At 43.2% G+C, this 14257-nt stretch overlaps 1 protein-coding gene across 1 annotated transcript in view; it reads left to right on the top strand.

The window, feature by feature from the left end:
* Positions 1-8252: 8252 nt before the first annotated feature.
* c40h16orf89 (chromosome 40 C16orf89 homolog) overlaps positions 8253-14257 on the top strand; it is a 35064-nt gene continuing 29059 nt past the window's right edge. The window contains 4 exon segments of the mRNA XM_072559402.1: positions 8253-8273; positions 8276-8492; positions 12747-12899; positions 14046-14196. Coding sequence (XP_072415503.1) covers positions 8253-8273; positions 8276-8492; positions 12747-12899; positions 14046-14196 — 542 coding nt within the window.

Consider the following 14257-nt stretch of genomic DNA (forward strand, 5'->3'; position numbering starts at 1 on the left):
ACTGGTTGTTTGATTCTAGTGAAAGCTGCTTCTTGCTCTGTGTCCCAGTATCACACTGTGATGACAAATTAAGCAAGCACTTAGCTAAATAATTCATGAATCCAACAGGTCATGGCACTGTTCTCACATCAGTGGGTCACTGCACCTCTGTCACAACTGTCACCTTGTCAGGATCCAGGTAAGATCCTTTCGTTGTCAACACGTGACCTATGTAGTGAACTTCAACCATCTTTGATTGCATCTTTCTCTTTTCACCTTTGGGTTGTCTGGTGAGTCACTCTAGCTGTTTGCTGTAAATTCTCATTATGATCTGTGATGGCTTCTTCCATTGTAACCCCCCCCCATCGGCAGACCAGCAGGTTATCCACAGAAGCTTCCAACTCAGGAAGGTGACTGACTGTCTGGCACTCTCTGTGTGGGTATGCTTCAATTTAAGTGTGTCAAACACGTTGTGAAACTTGAAAGGGTTCAGAAAAGATATACAAGGATATTAGGTGAAATTGAGGACTGCAATGTTGGAGATCAGAGTCAAGATTAGAGTGGTGCTGGAAAAGCACAGCAGGTTAAGGCAGCATCCGAGAAGCAGGAAAATTGATGTTTCGGGCAAAGGCCCTTCATCTGGAATAAGCCCTCCAGCACCACTCTAATCTATACAAGAATGTTGCCAGGGTTGGAGGGCTTGAGCTATAAGTAGAGGCTGAATAGGCTGGGGCTGTTTTCCCTGGATTGTCGGAGGCTGAAGGATGACCTTATAATGGTTTATAAAATCATGAGGGACACGGTTAGGGTGAATAGTTAAGACCTTTTCTCCAGTTAGGGAAGTCCAGAACTAGAGGGCATAGGTTTCAGGTGAGAGGGGAAAGATTTAAAAGGGACCTAAGGGACAACGTTTTCACACAGAGGGTGGTGTGTGTATGGAATGAGCTGCCAGAGGAAGTGGTGGAGGCTGGTACAATTACAACATTTATGGATGGGTATATGAATAGGAAGGATTTAGAGGGATATGGGCCAAGTGCTGGAAAATGGGACTAGATTAGGTTAGGATATCTGGTCTTCCAGCCGGAAATTGAAGGCAGAGCAATGGACAGAGTTCAGTGCAGTGAGGGTGGAGTGTTCTCGACTTTTGCAAAAAAAACGAGTAGTCTGAGAGAGGGAATGAGTGACAGCAAGACCCTGGAGATTAAAACCTACAGTCATGGCTTACACAAACAGGTGAGCAGTTGGTTATTGAGTTTTAAGTTTATCTTTCTCTCTAATTAGAGGCAGTACTACAAACTGGTAAAAGCGAGACTGAAGGGCAATATTCATTTTTAAAGTTTCCAGCATGAATGTGCTTCAGAAATCACAGATAATCTAAGATTAGATTACTCACAGTGTGGAAACAGGCCCTTCGGCCCAACAAGTCCACACCGACCCGCCAAAGCGCGACCCACCCATACCCCTACATCTGCCCCTTACCTAACACTACGGGCAATTTAGCATGGCCAATTCACCTGACCTGCACATCTTTGGACTGTGGGAGGAAACCGGAGCACCCGGAGGAAACCCACGCAGAGACGGGGAGAACATGCAAACTCCACACAGTCAGTCGCCTGAGGCAGGAATTGAACCCAGGTCTCTGGCGCTGTGAGGCAGCAGTGCTAACCACTGTGCCACCGTGCTGCCCATGCTGTCTGTTGAGTGATATTTCTAAACCTAACAAGTGGAACCAAATGCAATAAAGATGCCAGGACAGGCAATGGAGCCAGCTGCAGTATGTGTAAGGGGTTTGCTTGCTGTCTACAACAACCATCTCTGGAGTAAGTGACTGCAGCTTGAGAAGACTTGGCTCAGAGTTGATCAGCTGGAATCAGAGATGCTGGATCAAAGTAAAATTCTCCGGGCATTTTTTTTCCCAGAAGGTCAAAGCCCTTACAGTGTCTCCTTCTGATTCTGTCTGTGGGCAGGGGTGTCATGGTAGAAGAGGCAGCTATAGGGATACACACAGTAGCAGTAGGGGAGCCTCAGCCCTGGTCATTGACCATCAAGTTCAATATTCTTGCGGCTTCTATGGACTAGAGCAAGGAGGACGAGCAAAATGACCATGGCACAGGGGACCATGCAAATGGCGGAATAAGATGAAATCTTATTTTGTAGTAGTAGGACGGTGGAGATACTGATCCCTGTAGCCTAGAGCATGAAGTCTGGATTGCCTGCCCAATGCCAGGGTTAAGGACATCCTTTTCCTCTGGAGAGGAGCTTCAAGTGGGACGGGTAAATATTCCAAGTGTCATGATTTCTGTGGGTACCAAGAGCAGAGGTAGAACAAGAAAGAGGTTTTGCTGAAAACATATGAGGAACCAGGGCCTAAATTGAAAAGCAACCCCACAAGACTAACAATCTCTGATATATTACATGATCAACAAACAAATTGGCATAAGGTAATAAAGATTAGAGGGTTGGATGGGGGCCTCATTGACTAGTGTGGGAGAAATTGATATCAATTCATGTGGATTGATACCTGTGTAAGAGAAAGGGGAAACTACCATTGAGACAGCCTTCACCTAAACCAGGTAAAGTGTATAACTAGGGCTTTCTTTATTTATACATTATGGGATATGGGTGTTACCAGCTGAGCCATCCTTCGAGGCCCTTGAGGAGGTGCTGGTAGACTGCCTTCTTGAACAGCTGCAATCTATTTTGTGACGGTAGACCTACAATGCCTTTAGGGAGATAGTGCCAGGATCTTGATGCAGGAGCAGTGATATGTTTCCAAGTCTGGATGGTGAGAGGCTTCGAGGGGACCTTGCAGATAGTGGTGTTCTCAGGTATCTGCTGCCTTTATCCTTCTAGATGGGAGTGATCTGGAAGTTGCTGTCTGAGGAATACATTCTTGCAGTGTGTTTTGTAAACGAAACACACTGCTGCTCCTAAGTGTCCGTAATGAAGGGCGTGTATGTTTGCGGATGTGTATCGATTAAGTTGTCCCGGATTATGTCAAGCTTCTTGAACATTATTAGAGCGACACTCATCCAGGCAAGTGGAGAATAAATAATGGAGGTGAAATGGTTCACCTGAGGGGAGATTTGGCAAGTTATGGTGTAAAAACAAGACAATAGTGCAGATAGCAATAACCAAAGTACAACAGGACTGAACGGAGCTACAAACAGCAAATAATTCCACAGAGAGTGTGATGTGTATAACTGTAATTGGGAATCACCATTTTCTGCACTCCATAAATTGCGTACAAAAGTCTCTTCAATAGTGTTTCAGACATTCGTTACGATAAAGGTTTTAGAATGTGAATTCTTGCAGCAGACATTGTGGAAACTCCACTTTTCACTAAGTGTGGAAATACTTTCATGAGTCAGCTTATTATATATGGGATTGGTGTTGGTATAGGTGATAGTATTAACATTTCTGACTTTTTGTATGATGGAGTCAGTAACAGAGAAAATTTAGGGCAAGAGAAAGATAACAAGGTGATTGAGAGCAAGTCAGAATTATGAATACATAGAGAGATAAAGCACTACTAAAATGGAGCTGACCGATAAAAAGACAAAGAAGAAATATTATTATATCATAATTGTTACTGTTGTCTTGCAATAATCAGTCAGACAGACAGCAAAAGACTTAATGTAACAGATCAGTCTAGGAACTATGCTCAGAGTCAGCTATAGAGAATGTACGTTTTTGCCAATGAACTAGTCAAAACAAACAAGGACACGGAGTCTTACCTGATTTGCTGACAATGTTACATGATATTTTGTACATAAATTGCACAAAATATTGGGTGAATGTACTGAACCTACTCAGGGTTAAGCAAAGGATTATCATATAAAGCAATGCCATTTCCAGTTTGATAACGTGTGTATATTTGTCGTTTTCCTTTACTTAATAAAGATTCAAGTGTGTCTGACTTGTTTGGAACACTCCACCTGTAAATTTTCTCTTTATGTGGAAGTTAAAGGATAAACTGATTTAATTTGTTACTAATCTAATGAATGTTAAGAGGACTGTTTGTAATAACATGCAGTACTTCTATTAAATCTCCAGCAGCAAACAGATAATCAGAAACACCTAAGCTGAATGCCAAACCCTTTAAATAGTGTTGCTAAAGGGGTCTTGTGTAATTGACAGATGACCAACTATCGATGATTCTGAGGGCATTAACAGGGATGATGAGGTCAAAATTGGAAACTTCACTGTCAAATCAGTGTTAGGCACCAATTTCATGATCTGCTCATGATTCACCCACTGGATTTTTCTTAATTCAGCTCCCTGAACCTAATCTTGTAGCCAAAAATATTTGATTCCAGTCAATCAACACAGCACGGATAGAGGTCAGGAGAAAGTGAGGACCTTTGTAACATTTAAGACATATTAAGATGTGCATTTGCAATGTCAAGGTATGCAAGGCTATGGGAAAATGCTGAAAAATGGAATTAGAAAGATGTTGTGAAACTTGAAAGATTTCAGAAAAGATTTACAAGGATGTTGCCAGGGTTGGAGAGTTTGAGCTATAGGGAGAGGCTGAATAGGCTGGGGCATTCCCTGGAGCCTTGGAGGCTGAGGGGTGACCTTATAGAGGTTTATAAAATCATGAGGGGAACTCATAGGGTAAATAGTCAAGGTCTTTTCTCCAGGGTAGGGGAGTCCAAAACTAGAGGGCATAGGTTTAAAGTGAGAGGGGAAAGATTTAGAAGGGACCATAAGTGCAACTTTTTCACACAGAGAATGGTGTGTGTATGGAATGAGGTGATGGAGGCTGGTACAATTACAACATTTAAAAGGCATCTGGATAGGTATGAATCTCTGGAGGAAGTGGTTATGTGGGTAGAATTAGCATGTTTAAAAGACATTTGGGTCAGTACATGAATAGGAACGGCTTGGAGGGACATGGGTCAGGAGCAGGCAGGTGGGAATAGTTTAGTTTGGCATTGTGTTTGGCATGGACTGATTTGACCGAAGGGTAGTCCAAAGCTGTGCCGGTTGGGTGGATTGGCTATGCTAAATTGCCCGTAGTGTCCAGGGATGTGCAGGCTAGCTGGGTTAGCCATGGGAAATGCAGGGTTACAGGGATCAGATGGGTGTGGCTGAGATGCACTTCAGAGGGTTGATATGGGCTGAATGGCCTCTTCCCACCCTGTAGAGATTCTATGAGTTATTTCAAGAATATCTGCTAGTTTTCAGTTTTCTAATAATCACAGGAACAAGAAAAGAAAAGGAATTCGTGACACCTAAGCAGCAGGAATTCCATACCTTGTTTTCGCCTGGTCACCTACATTTATTCACATTCAGAGAAATGCATGAGGCATTTGTGGATGAATTTTGGTGCTTTTCTTTCAAAGGGTGGGTGTGAGTATGAGGGTTTGGCTCTCTCAGTGCAGTATATTGAACTGAAAGGGAGTTTGGGTGACTGAGGATAAATTGCAGGGAGCACAAAGGATTGGAATCACAGCCGAGCCATGGATCAGCATCTCTCAATTTTTCTTGACAACTTAAATCTTACTGCTAGATATATGGAGCCAGCTTAGAACCATCACAGGGACTGTCCAAGGCAACTTTACATCTAGAACACAGGGCAAATCAATCACTGACAGATCCTGGTACCCTTTCCTCATCTGCAGGCAGGAGCGCAGCCTGAGGATCAAACTAAAACTGAAATGATAAGCTGAAAGCTGGGATTTGAGAAGGAGACCCAGAGCCCAAGTTGGAGATGGTTTCTCTCAGATAACCTCTGTTTGGCATTCATCTTTTTGTTGTTAAATATTCGGAGTAACTGGAGAAAGCAAATGTTTTCTTCGAAAATGAGTTTGACCTTTTCACTTTGGATGGAGTGGTCGGATTTCGAATGTTGCAAGGAAATAGTATAACGATATCAGCAAGTCCTGAAAATCTTCTTGAAAAATGTGACATAGTTAGAGGATTTCAATTTTTAATCAATGCTGCATATGACGTTATGGTTAGTTTGACTTGTAGGGAGGGTGGCTGCTGATTTTGTGGGTCAGGGAGAGCAGTAGGCTGGATGGCTGGTTTGCAACACAGAATAATGCCACCAGTATTCATTCAGTTCCTGCACTGGCTGAGGGCACCACGAAGGACTCTTCATTTTCAATCCCGTCCCTTGCCTGAGGCACGGTGACACTCAGGTTAAACGACTGCCAATCAATCATCTCTCTCTTTCTAATGGGAGAGTGGTCCCCTAAGGCTATATTAAAAAGGAACAAAGGACAGCACCCAGGTGGAGGGGTGACTTATTCAAGTAGTGGGGTTTTCATTTATAATTGTGGGAGTTGTCTCTTCATTCTAGTTTGATATCATTCATTCCCGCCATGTGTCTTAGAGTCATAGGCTCATTTTGCATGGAAAGAGACTATTCAGTTCAACTTGTCCATACCAACCAGATATCCTAAACTGAATTACTCCCACCTGCCTGTGTTTGGTCTATATCCCTCTAAACCTTTCTTATCCATGTAGCTGTCCAAATGTCTTTTAAATTTTATAATTATACCCACCTCTGCTGCTTCATCCAGCAGCTCATTCCATTCACACACCACTCTCTGTATGAAAAAGATATCCCTTAGGTCCCTTTTAAATCTTTCTCCTCCTCACCTTAAACCTATGCCCTCTAGTTTAAGACTCCCCTACCCTTATCCACGCCCCTCATGATTTTATAAACCTCTATAAGATCACCCCTCAACCTCCGATGCTCCAGGGAAAAAATGCCCACCCTATCTCAGGAGTTTCATTGAGAATGGTGGGGCCTTAAGTAGTGTAGTGGAATATATAGATCTTGGAGTTCTGGTTCACAATTCTCTGAAAGTGGGGTCACAGGTAGGCAGGATAGTGAAGAAGGCTTTTGGCACACTGGCCTTCGTCAGTCAGGGAAATTAGTATAGAAATTGGGAAGTTATGTTTCAGTTATACAGGACATTGGTGAGACCACACTTGGAATATTGTGTTCAGTTTTGGTCACCTTGTTATAGGATGGATGTTGTTAAACTAGAAAGAATGCAGAAGACATTTACAAGGAGGTTGCCTGGACTGAATGGTCTGAGTTAAAGGGAGAAGTTGGACAAGCTCGAACCTTTCCTTTAGACCGTAGGAGACTGAGGCAGGGAACTTGTGGAGGTGTATAAGATCATGAGAGGCATGGATAGATGAAATGCACTCAGTCTTTTCCCCAGGGTTGGGGAATCAAGAACTAGGAGGCATCAGTTTAAGGTTAGAGGGGAAAGAATTAAAGGGAACCTGAGGGGCAACATTTTTACACAGTGTGTGGTACTCATATGGAATGAGCTGCCAGAGGAAGTGGTTAAGGTGAGTACAACAACAACGTTTAAAAGTCATTTGGACAAATACATGAATAGGAAATGTTTAGAAGGATATGGGCCACATGCAGGGAAATGGAGTTAGCATGAATGGACATTTTGGATGGCATGGACCAGTTTGAGCCAAATGGCCTGTCTCCAAGCTGTGGCACTCTATGACTCTATCCATCCTCTCCCTGTAACTCAGACCCTCTAGTCCGAGTAACATCCTTGTAAATGTTATCTGTACTCTTGCTAGTTTAACAACATCCTTCCTACAGCAGGGCAACTGGAATTGTACACAGTATTTCAAAAATGGCCTTACCAATATCATGTACAGCTGCAACATGACCTTCCAACTCCTTTACTCAATACTCTGATGAAGGCAAGTGTGCTGATGATAAATACAACAAATTTATTTTAAAACAAAGGAGTGGCTTTGTTTCATTGAAGCCCATGCTATTAAAAAATCAGAGAAAACCTGACTTTATTTTAAGTCAAGAGTGGGTGAAGATAGCCTTGAGACTTCTATACACCATCTTAAAAACTGGTGACCCTGAGGGAGAAACAGGAGATGCTGTTTGATAAAATGTTAATGCAACAACACAAAACTACAATAAATGAGCAATAAATCATTTGTCTGGATGGTTGAGTGTTAACAGCAGTTTAGTGAGTTTTATGACCAAAAAGCTCAAATCCCTGAACAATCCCATTTAAAGATTCAATCCTTATATCACTCCATAATGGATTGGGGATGCAGGCAAAAATGATATTAAGTATAACCAGTTAAAACTGGTGCTGTAGCTTCAATTTGCAATCAAAGCTCTTTGTGATGTGTGGGTTTTTTTTAAGAAGACTTCATGCATGCTTAAAGCCGATTTTGCTCTCGGGCTTTGATGAAGGGGCGGGGGAACTAAAATCTAGTAAACACAAAGTTAAAAAGCTAGGATTATTGGGAGGATGCACAGAGTCACGTGCTGTCCCCACACAGCTCAGAACCACCAGGTTTCAGAAGGCTGTCTACACTGAAGTGGAGGATGAATTCGGCTCTGATTGCATTCACCATTCTTGGTTTCGTTTCAGCAAAGGAGTCAGGGCTGAACGATGTGATTTCCGGCCTGGAGAAAGCAATTCTGTTCTTCGAGAATGAGTACGAGCGCTTCACTTTGGACGGAGTGGTGGGATTTCGGATGTTACAAGGTAAACGGGAGATTAACTGCAGCAGGTCCTGGTCCTGAGGGAGTTGGGTGACTGGGTGGGAAGCCAATCAGAATACCGTCAGGGAGTGTGCGTGTGCTGCCTCTCCACCCCCGTGAACTACCCAGTGAGTAAATGACACAGTCTCATCTCCACCTGTAACTGACAGGGAAATAACCCAATGGACTGTGGAGTGTCACTGCGCTGTACAGTGACATTCATGCTGCTGTCTGTGTCTGTGGGGTTTGACCTGGCCAAAGTTATTAAGGGATCGCAGTTCTGACAGGACGTGCGAACCTGTGGGAAGTTGGTGTGAAATAAAACAAGGCAGGGTGATAATTTTGGACAGTGAGTCCGGGCTGTAGGATTCAACACTCACTCTGCTGTGTTGTTAATCATAAAAAGCGTTGGAACTGCAGGCAAATTCTGCTTCTGCTCAGGGATCTTGTATTCATTAATTGGGCATAGTGCACTCTCAATATCCATTTGTAATCGACGAAGACATAACGCCGAGAGTGTGTTGCTGGAAAAGCACAGCAGGTCAGGCATAAGCCTCAATCCTGATGAAGGGCTTTTGCCCGAAACATTGATTTTTCCTGCTCCTCGGATGCTGCCTGACCTGCTGTGCTTTCCCAGCACCACTCTAATCTAGACTCTGATTTCCAGCATCTGCAGTCCTCACTTTCTCCACCAATGCCGACTATTTTCAATAAAATATGAATAAAAGGAAACTAGTAAACATTGGGTGAAGCACAATGTGTACTAAATTGATTTTGAAAATATAAATACGGATTGTTTAATATTTCATGTCATAAATGGCAATAGTCAATTAGAACGGGAATATATAATACTTACTCCTTCCCTTCTTTGAGTCAAGGCTGCGTTTTAATCACAACATCATTTTCCTGAAATAAACAACTCACCAAAATTATTTACCGCACTCTGTGAATTTGCATACATGCACATTAATCCTGAGGGAGACACTATAATGCTCACCTGTACTAGGATTAATTTGCTATTTCCTATTCTGGTGCTGTCTATTTATCCTAGTGTTTCATACTTTTTGGTCTTCCTGATATTCTCTCCCAGCTCCCATGCATATAGAGTCCCAACAGTATGGAAAGAGGCCATTTGGTCCATCGATCTGCATTGATCCTCTGAAGACCGTCCCACCTCATCCCTGTAACCCTGCATTTTCCATTTCTATCCCACCTAGCCTGCACACTATGGGCAATTTAGCATGGCCTATCCACCTGATGTGTATATTTGCATTGTGGGAGAAAATCGGAGCACCCAGAAGAATCCATACGGACACAGCGAGAATATGCAAACTCCACACAGACAGAGGTTGGAATCGAACCTGGGGCCCTGGTGCTGTGAGACAGCAGTGCTAACCACTGAGCCACCATGTCACCCTGAGTTCATTTAAAGCCACCGCGGCTCTGTTCAAGAGCAACACATGCTGAGGTCTCATGATTCCCAGAGCTGGTCCTCACGTCTACAGCCCGCCCTCCTGCATCATCCTTTCAGCCGCACATTCATCTGCCTTATCCTTTGACTACTATACTCACATATGTGGGATACTGGGAGTGATCTGAAGATTGCTACATTTGAGGTCTTGCTTGCTAATTTTCTGTCCAGCTCCCTGATTTCTAACTGCAGAAAGGCAATCCTCTCCCTGTCTCTTTTGTTGGCACAAATGTGTACCACAACTGGTGGCTGTTCACCCTCCCCCTCACGGTGCTGTGCAACCACTCAGTGTCATCCTTGATCCTGGCATTGGAAGACAACATATAATCCTGGATTACATCTACTGCTGAAGAAAGACCTGTCTGTTCTCTGTCACCTAATCAATCACCTAACCTGTTCAGATTTGAGAATATGTGAGCATGTCATTTAATGAAAAATGCAAACTGTGCATGGTGCACCTAACCATTTGACATTTGTTGCCCTGTGATGATGAGGATGGCAGTGGTGATGAACCATCTCCTTGAACCATTGCAGGACAGGAGGGAAGGATCGGAACGAATGGTAAAGTTGCCTCAAAGGGAAAAGGCAATGGGTATGCTAAAAACAGAAAAAGATCAAGTGTGCTTTGGTCAAAGACAACCAGCTCATTATTCTAATCCCATTTTCCAGCAGTTACCCATAGCCTTGTATGCCTTGACATCCCAAGTGTACGTCTGAATACTTCTTCAATGTTATGAGGATTTCTGCCTCTCCCACCCTTACTGGCAATGAGTTTCAGATTCCCACCACTCTCTGGGTGAAAAAGACTTTCCTCACATCTCCTCTAAGCCTCCTGCCCCTTCCCTTAAATCAATGCCCCTGGATATTGATCTCTCTATAAAGGGGAAAAGTTCCTTCCTATATACTCTATCTCTAACCCTCCTTCTTTCTATATAACTCTATCATGTCCCTTTTCAATCTCTTCTGCTCTCAGGGAAACAACCCCAGTCTGTCCAGTCTCCTTTCATAACTGAGACTCTTCAGCCCAGGCAACACCCTCGTAAATCTCCTCTGCATCCTCTATCACTTTCCCTTCTACAATGTGGAATGGTAGTAGATAGGATGAATGAATGAAGAGTAGCAGAAGATAAACCAGTTCCACTGAGAGCAAAGCCACAAAAAAACAAGACACTGAATACTATTGGGGTAGGGTGGGGAGAAACAGAGGCAGAGAAAGAGACAGGAAAGGGAGCAGTTTTACAGAAAAGCCAAAATAAGCTGGAAGAACAGCACCTCATTTACCACTGCTTAGGTACTTTGCAGCCTCAGGAATCAACAGTATGTTTAACATCTTGAAACTATGAACACTGCCCTCCAATTTGATTAGAATTCCTTCCTGCACTTACACCCCCTCCACTACTAGTCATGGTTAGTTCACAGTGTATCTAACCTATTTTCTGCTATTAACAGCTACCATTAACAAAAATTCTTAAAATAGAATCCCTCCAGTGTGGAAACAGGCCATTTGGCCCAACAAGTCCACACCAACCCTCCAAAGAGTCATCCACCCAGATCCATTCTTCTACCCTATTACTCTACATTTACCCCTGACTAATGCACCTAACCTACACATCCTTGAACACTACGGGCAATTTAGCCTGGCCAATTCATCTAACTTACGCATCTTTGAACTGTGGGAGAAAACTCACGCAGACAATGGGAGAATGTGCAAACCCACACAGTCACCCGAGGCTGGAATTGAACCCAGGTCCCTGGTGCTGTAAGGCAGTGGTGCTAACCACTGAGCCACCATGCCACCCATTCATCAGCTCTATCTCCTCTCTACCATCAGCATTTCCGATCCCTTTTGCTCCAAGGTACCTTTCCCATCCGCTCTACTTGCTCCTCCTCCCCACTTTTTGGACAACATAAATCCATCAGATTTCCAGCTTGCTTCACTTCTGACATGGACTCATTATTGGCCTCAGAACATTCACTCTGCTTTTTGTTCCGTCCATGCTGCCAGACCTGTAGTATTTCAGCTTTGGGAATTCAGATCTCCAGCATCTGCAGAACTTTACCTTTAATAAATTAACCCGCTCGGTTTCAGACCAGAGGGGTATATAGATTGGAGAGGGTGAGGACAGGGAACATGTTTTCTCTTCCACAACGACGAGAGAAGTTGAGTGGGAATGAACAATCATCAACTTTTGGCCCAGCGACAAAAATTAAAATGTGCCCCAAACCGTCAAAGTACATTGAAGTTTACTACAATAAACAAACAAAAACAGCATTAAAAGTGATATGCTACAGATTCTGGAGGTCAGAAATAAAACACAAAGTACTGGAGAACTTCAGAAGGCCTGGCAGCATCTATAGAGAGAGAAACAGCATTAACATTTTAAGACTGTGTGGAGTTTGCATATTCTCCCAGTGTCTGCGTGGGTTTCCTCTGGGTGCTCCGGCTTCCTCCCACAGTCCAAAGACATGCAGGTTAGGTGGATTGACCATGCTAAATTGCCCGTAGTGTTCAGGCGTGTGTAGGAGAAATGTAGAATAATAGCGTTGGGGAATGGGTCTGGGTGGGTTACTCTTCAGAGGGACTGTGTGGACTTGTTGGGCCGTAGGGCCTGTTTCCACGTGGTAGGGATTCTATGATTCTAAGTCTATTAGCTCTCCCCTGGAAGTGTCAATGGTATAAGTTGTTGTTTGAAACTGCAGACCCTGTTGATGGTTTTGGCCATCAGACTTTATCACCTGAGAGTGGTGCTGAAGTTGAATACATGTGGTTCTGTTTTGCTCCCACAGCTGAGCTTGAAGACACACTAAAGCGATGGTCACTGTCGGGACATGAAGCTGCATCACAGTTCAAAAAGGTTGGCGATCTAGTAAGAAGACTGGACTTCACAGCAGCAAAAGCTATTGAAACAGTTAAAGTGACCGACCCTGCGTATTTTAATGGTAATTACCTTATATGTGCTCTAGCTTGACAGTCATTTTCATGGCATTTCCAAACTTAATTCCTGTGAAAAGAAATCAAGAGCAAAATCAAAGCACTGTCATGTCTCAAGGATATTGCAAATAATTTGCAGATAGGTTTTATGTGAGTATCAATGAGAGACTAATAGAAGCTAATGCCTCCAGTTTGTACACTCAGCAGCTTATGCAGTATCACTGGAGAGAATGATGGGAAGAGGTTTCCTAGGTCAAGCTGTCACAGGGTGGGGCTATGGAAATCTGAGTGGCCCCTATGTGGCATTGTCAACCTTTGACCCAGTTCTCCTTGACCTTACCATGCTTCACCCGATGTCGCTGATTCCATTCCGTGACTGACTGGGTTCCTAGCAGAGTTGTAGCTATTGTCAATGCAAAGGTTTCCATGAAAATTGCATCACCTTGTTCTGCTTTTTTTAAAATAGTTCAGTCATGGGATAAGGACATCGCCCATTTATTACCCATCCCTAATTACTCCTTGAGAGGGTGGTGAGCTGCCTTCTTGAACCACTGCAGTCCATGGATATGTACCTACTCACAGTTTTTTAGATAGGAATTTGTGAGATTTTGACTCAATGACACAAATATAGTTCCAGGGGCTCAAAATAATGTACTTTTTTTCTGAGCGTTACTCTTGAGGTTTCTTACTTGTTGGAATATATCTATTCTGTGTGTTCTACAGATATTTTCCTAATCAGTCTGTTCAGTACTGTTGTTTCACACCTCTGGAGTAGGTGCAACTTGTCCTCCTATGTCAGAGGTAGGGACACTAACACTACACCACAAATGTGCAAATAATGCATTTATCTTTTGAGTACCCTTTTGAGATTTTCTTACTTGTTTGAATGTATTTATTCGAGAGCTACTTCCTTGCTCAACCTGTACAGAGTTATTCTGCAGCAGGTTGGATGTAAACCCAGGCCTCCTGTCTCAGACCTAGGGACACTACCGCTGCACCACAAGAGCCCATGTTCCTGCTCCCATTTCTTATTAACTTATTTGGTTTAGCTATGATCATATTACATAGTGGCACTGGTTCAAAGGCTTAAATGTTTGACTTCTGCTCCTTTTCATGGTGTTATATTAACATGGTCCTGCTTTCTCTTTTCACAGCTTTTCAAACAACACTGCACATTGACTTTTGGACTCTTGATCCTCAGTGGATTAAAACAGATACCAAACTAGTTTATCCTGAAGTAAGGGTTACAGAGTGTTTTGGAGAGAATATCAGTGACCGATGCATGACTCAGCTCCTGGGTACTTGGTATGTCATGTCTTTGAATTCTACAAATGTTCGATGTTTAAAATAGCAAATGAACCTAAAA

This window comes from Chiloscyllium punctatum, chromosome 40, assembly GCF_047496795.1.
Source record: "Chiloscyllium punctatum isolate Juve2018m chromosome 40, sChiPun1.3, whole genome shotgun sequence".
Lineage (NCBI taxonomy): Eukaryota > Metazoa > Chordata > Chondrichthyes > Orectolobiformes > Hemiscylliidae > Chiloscyllium > Chiloscyllium punctatum.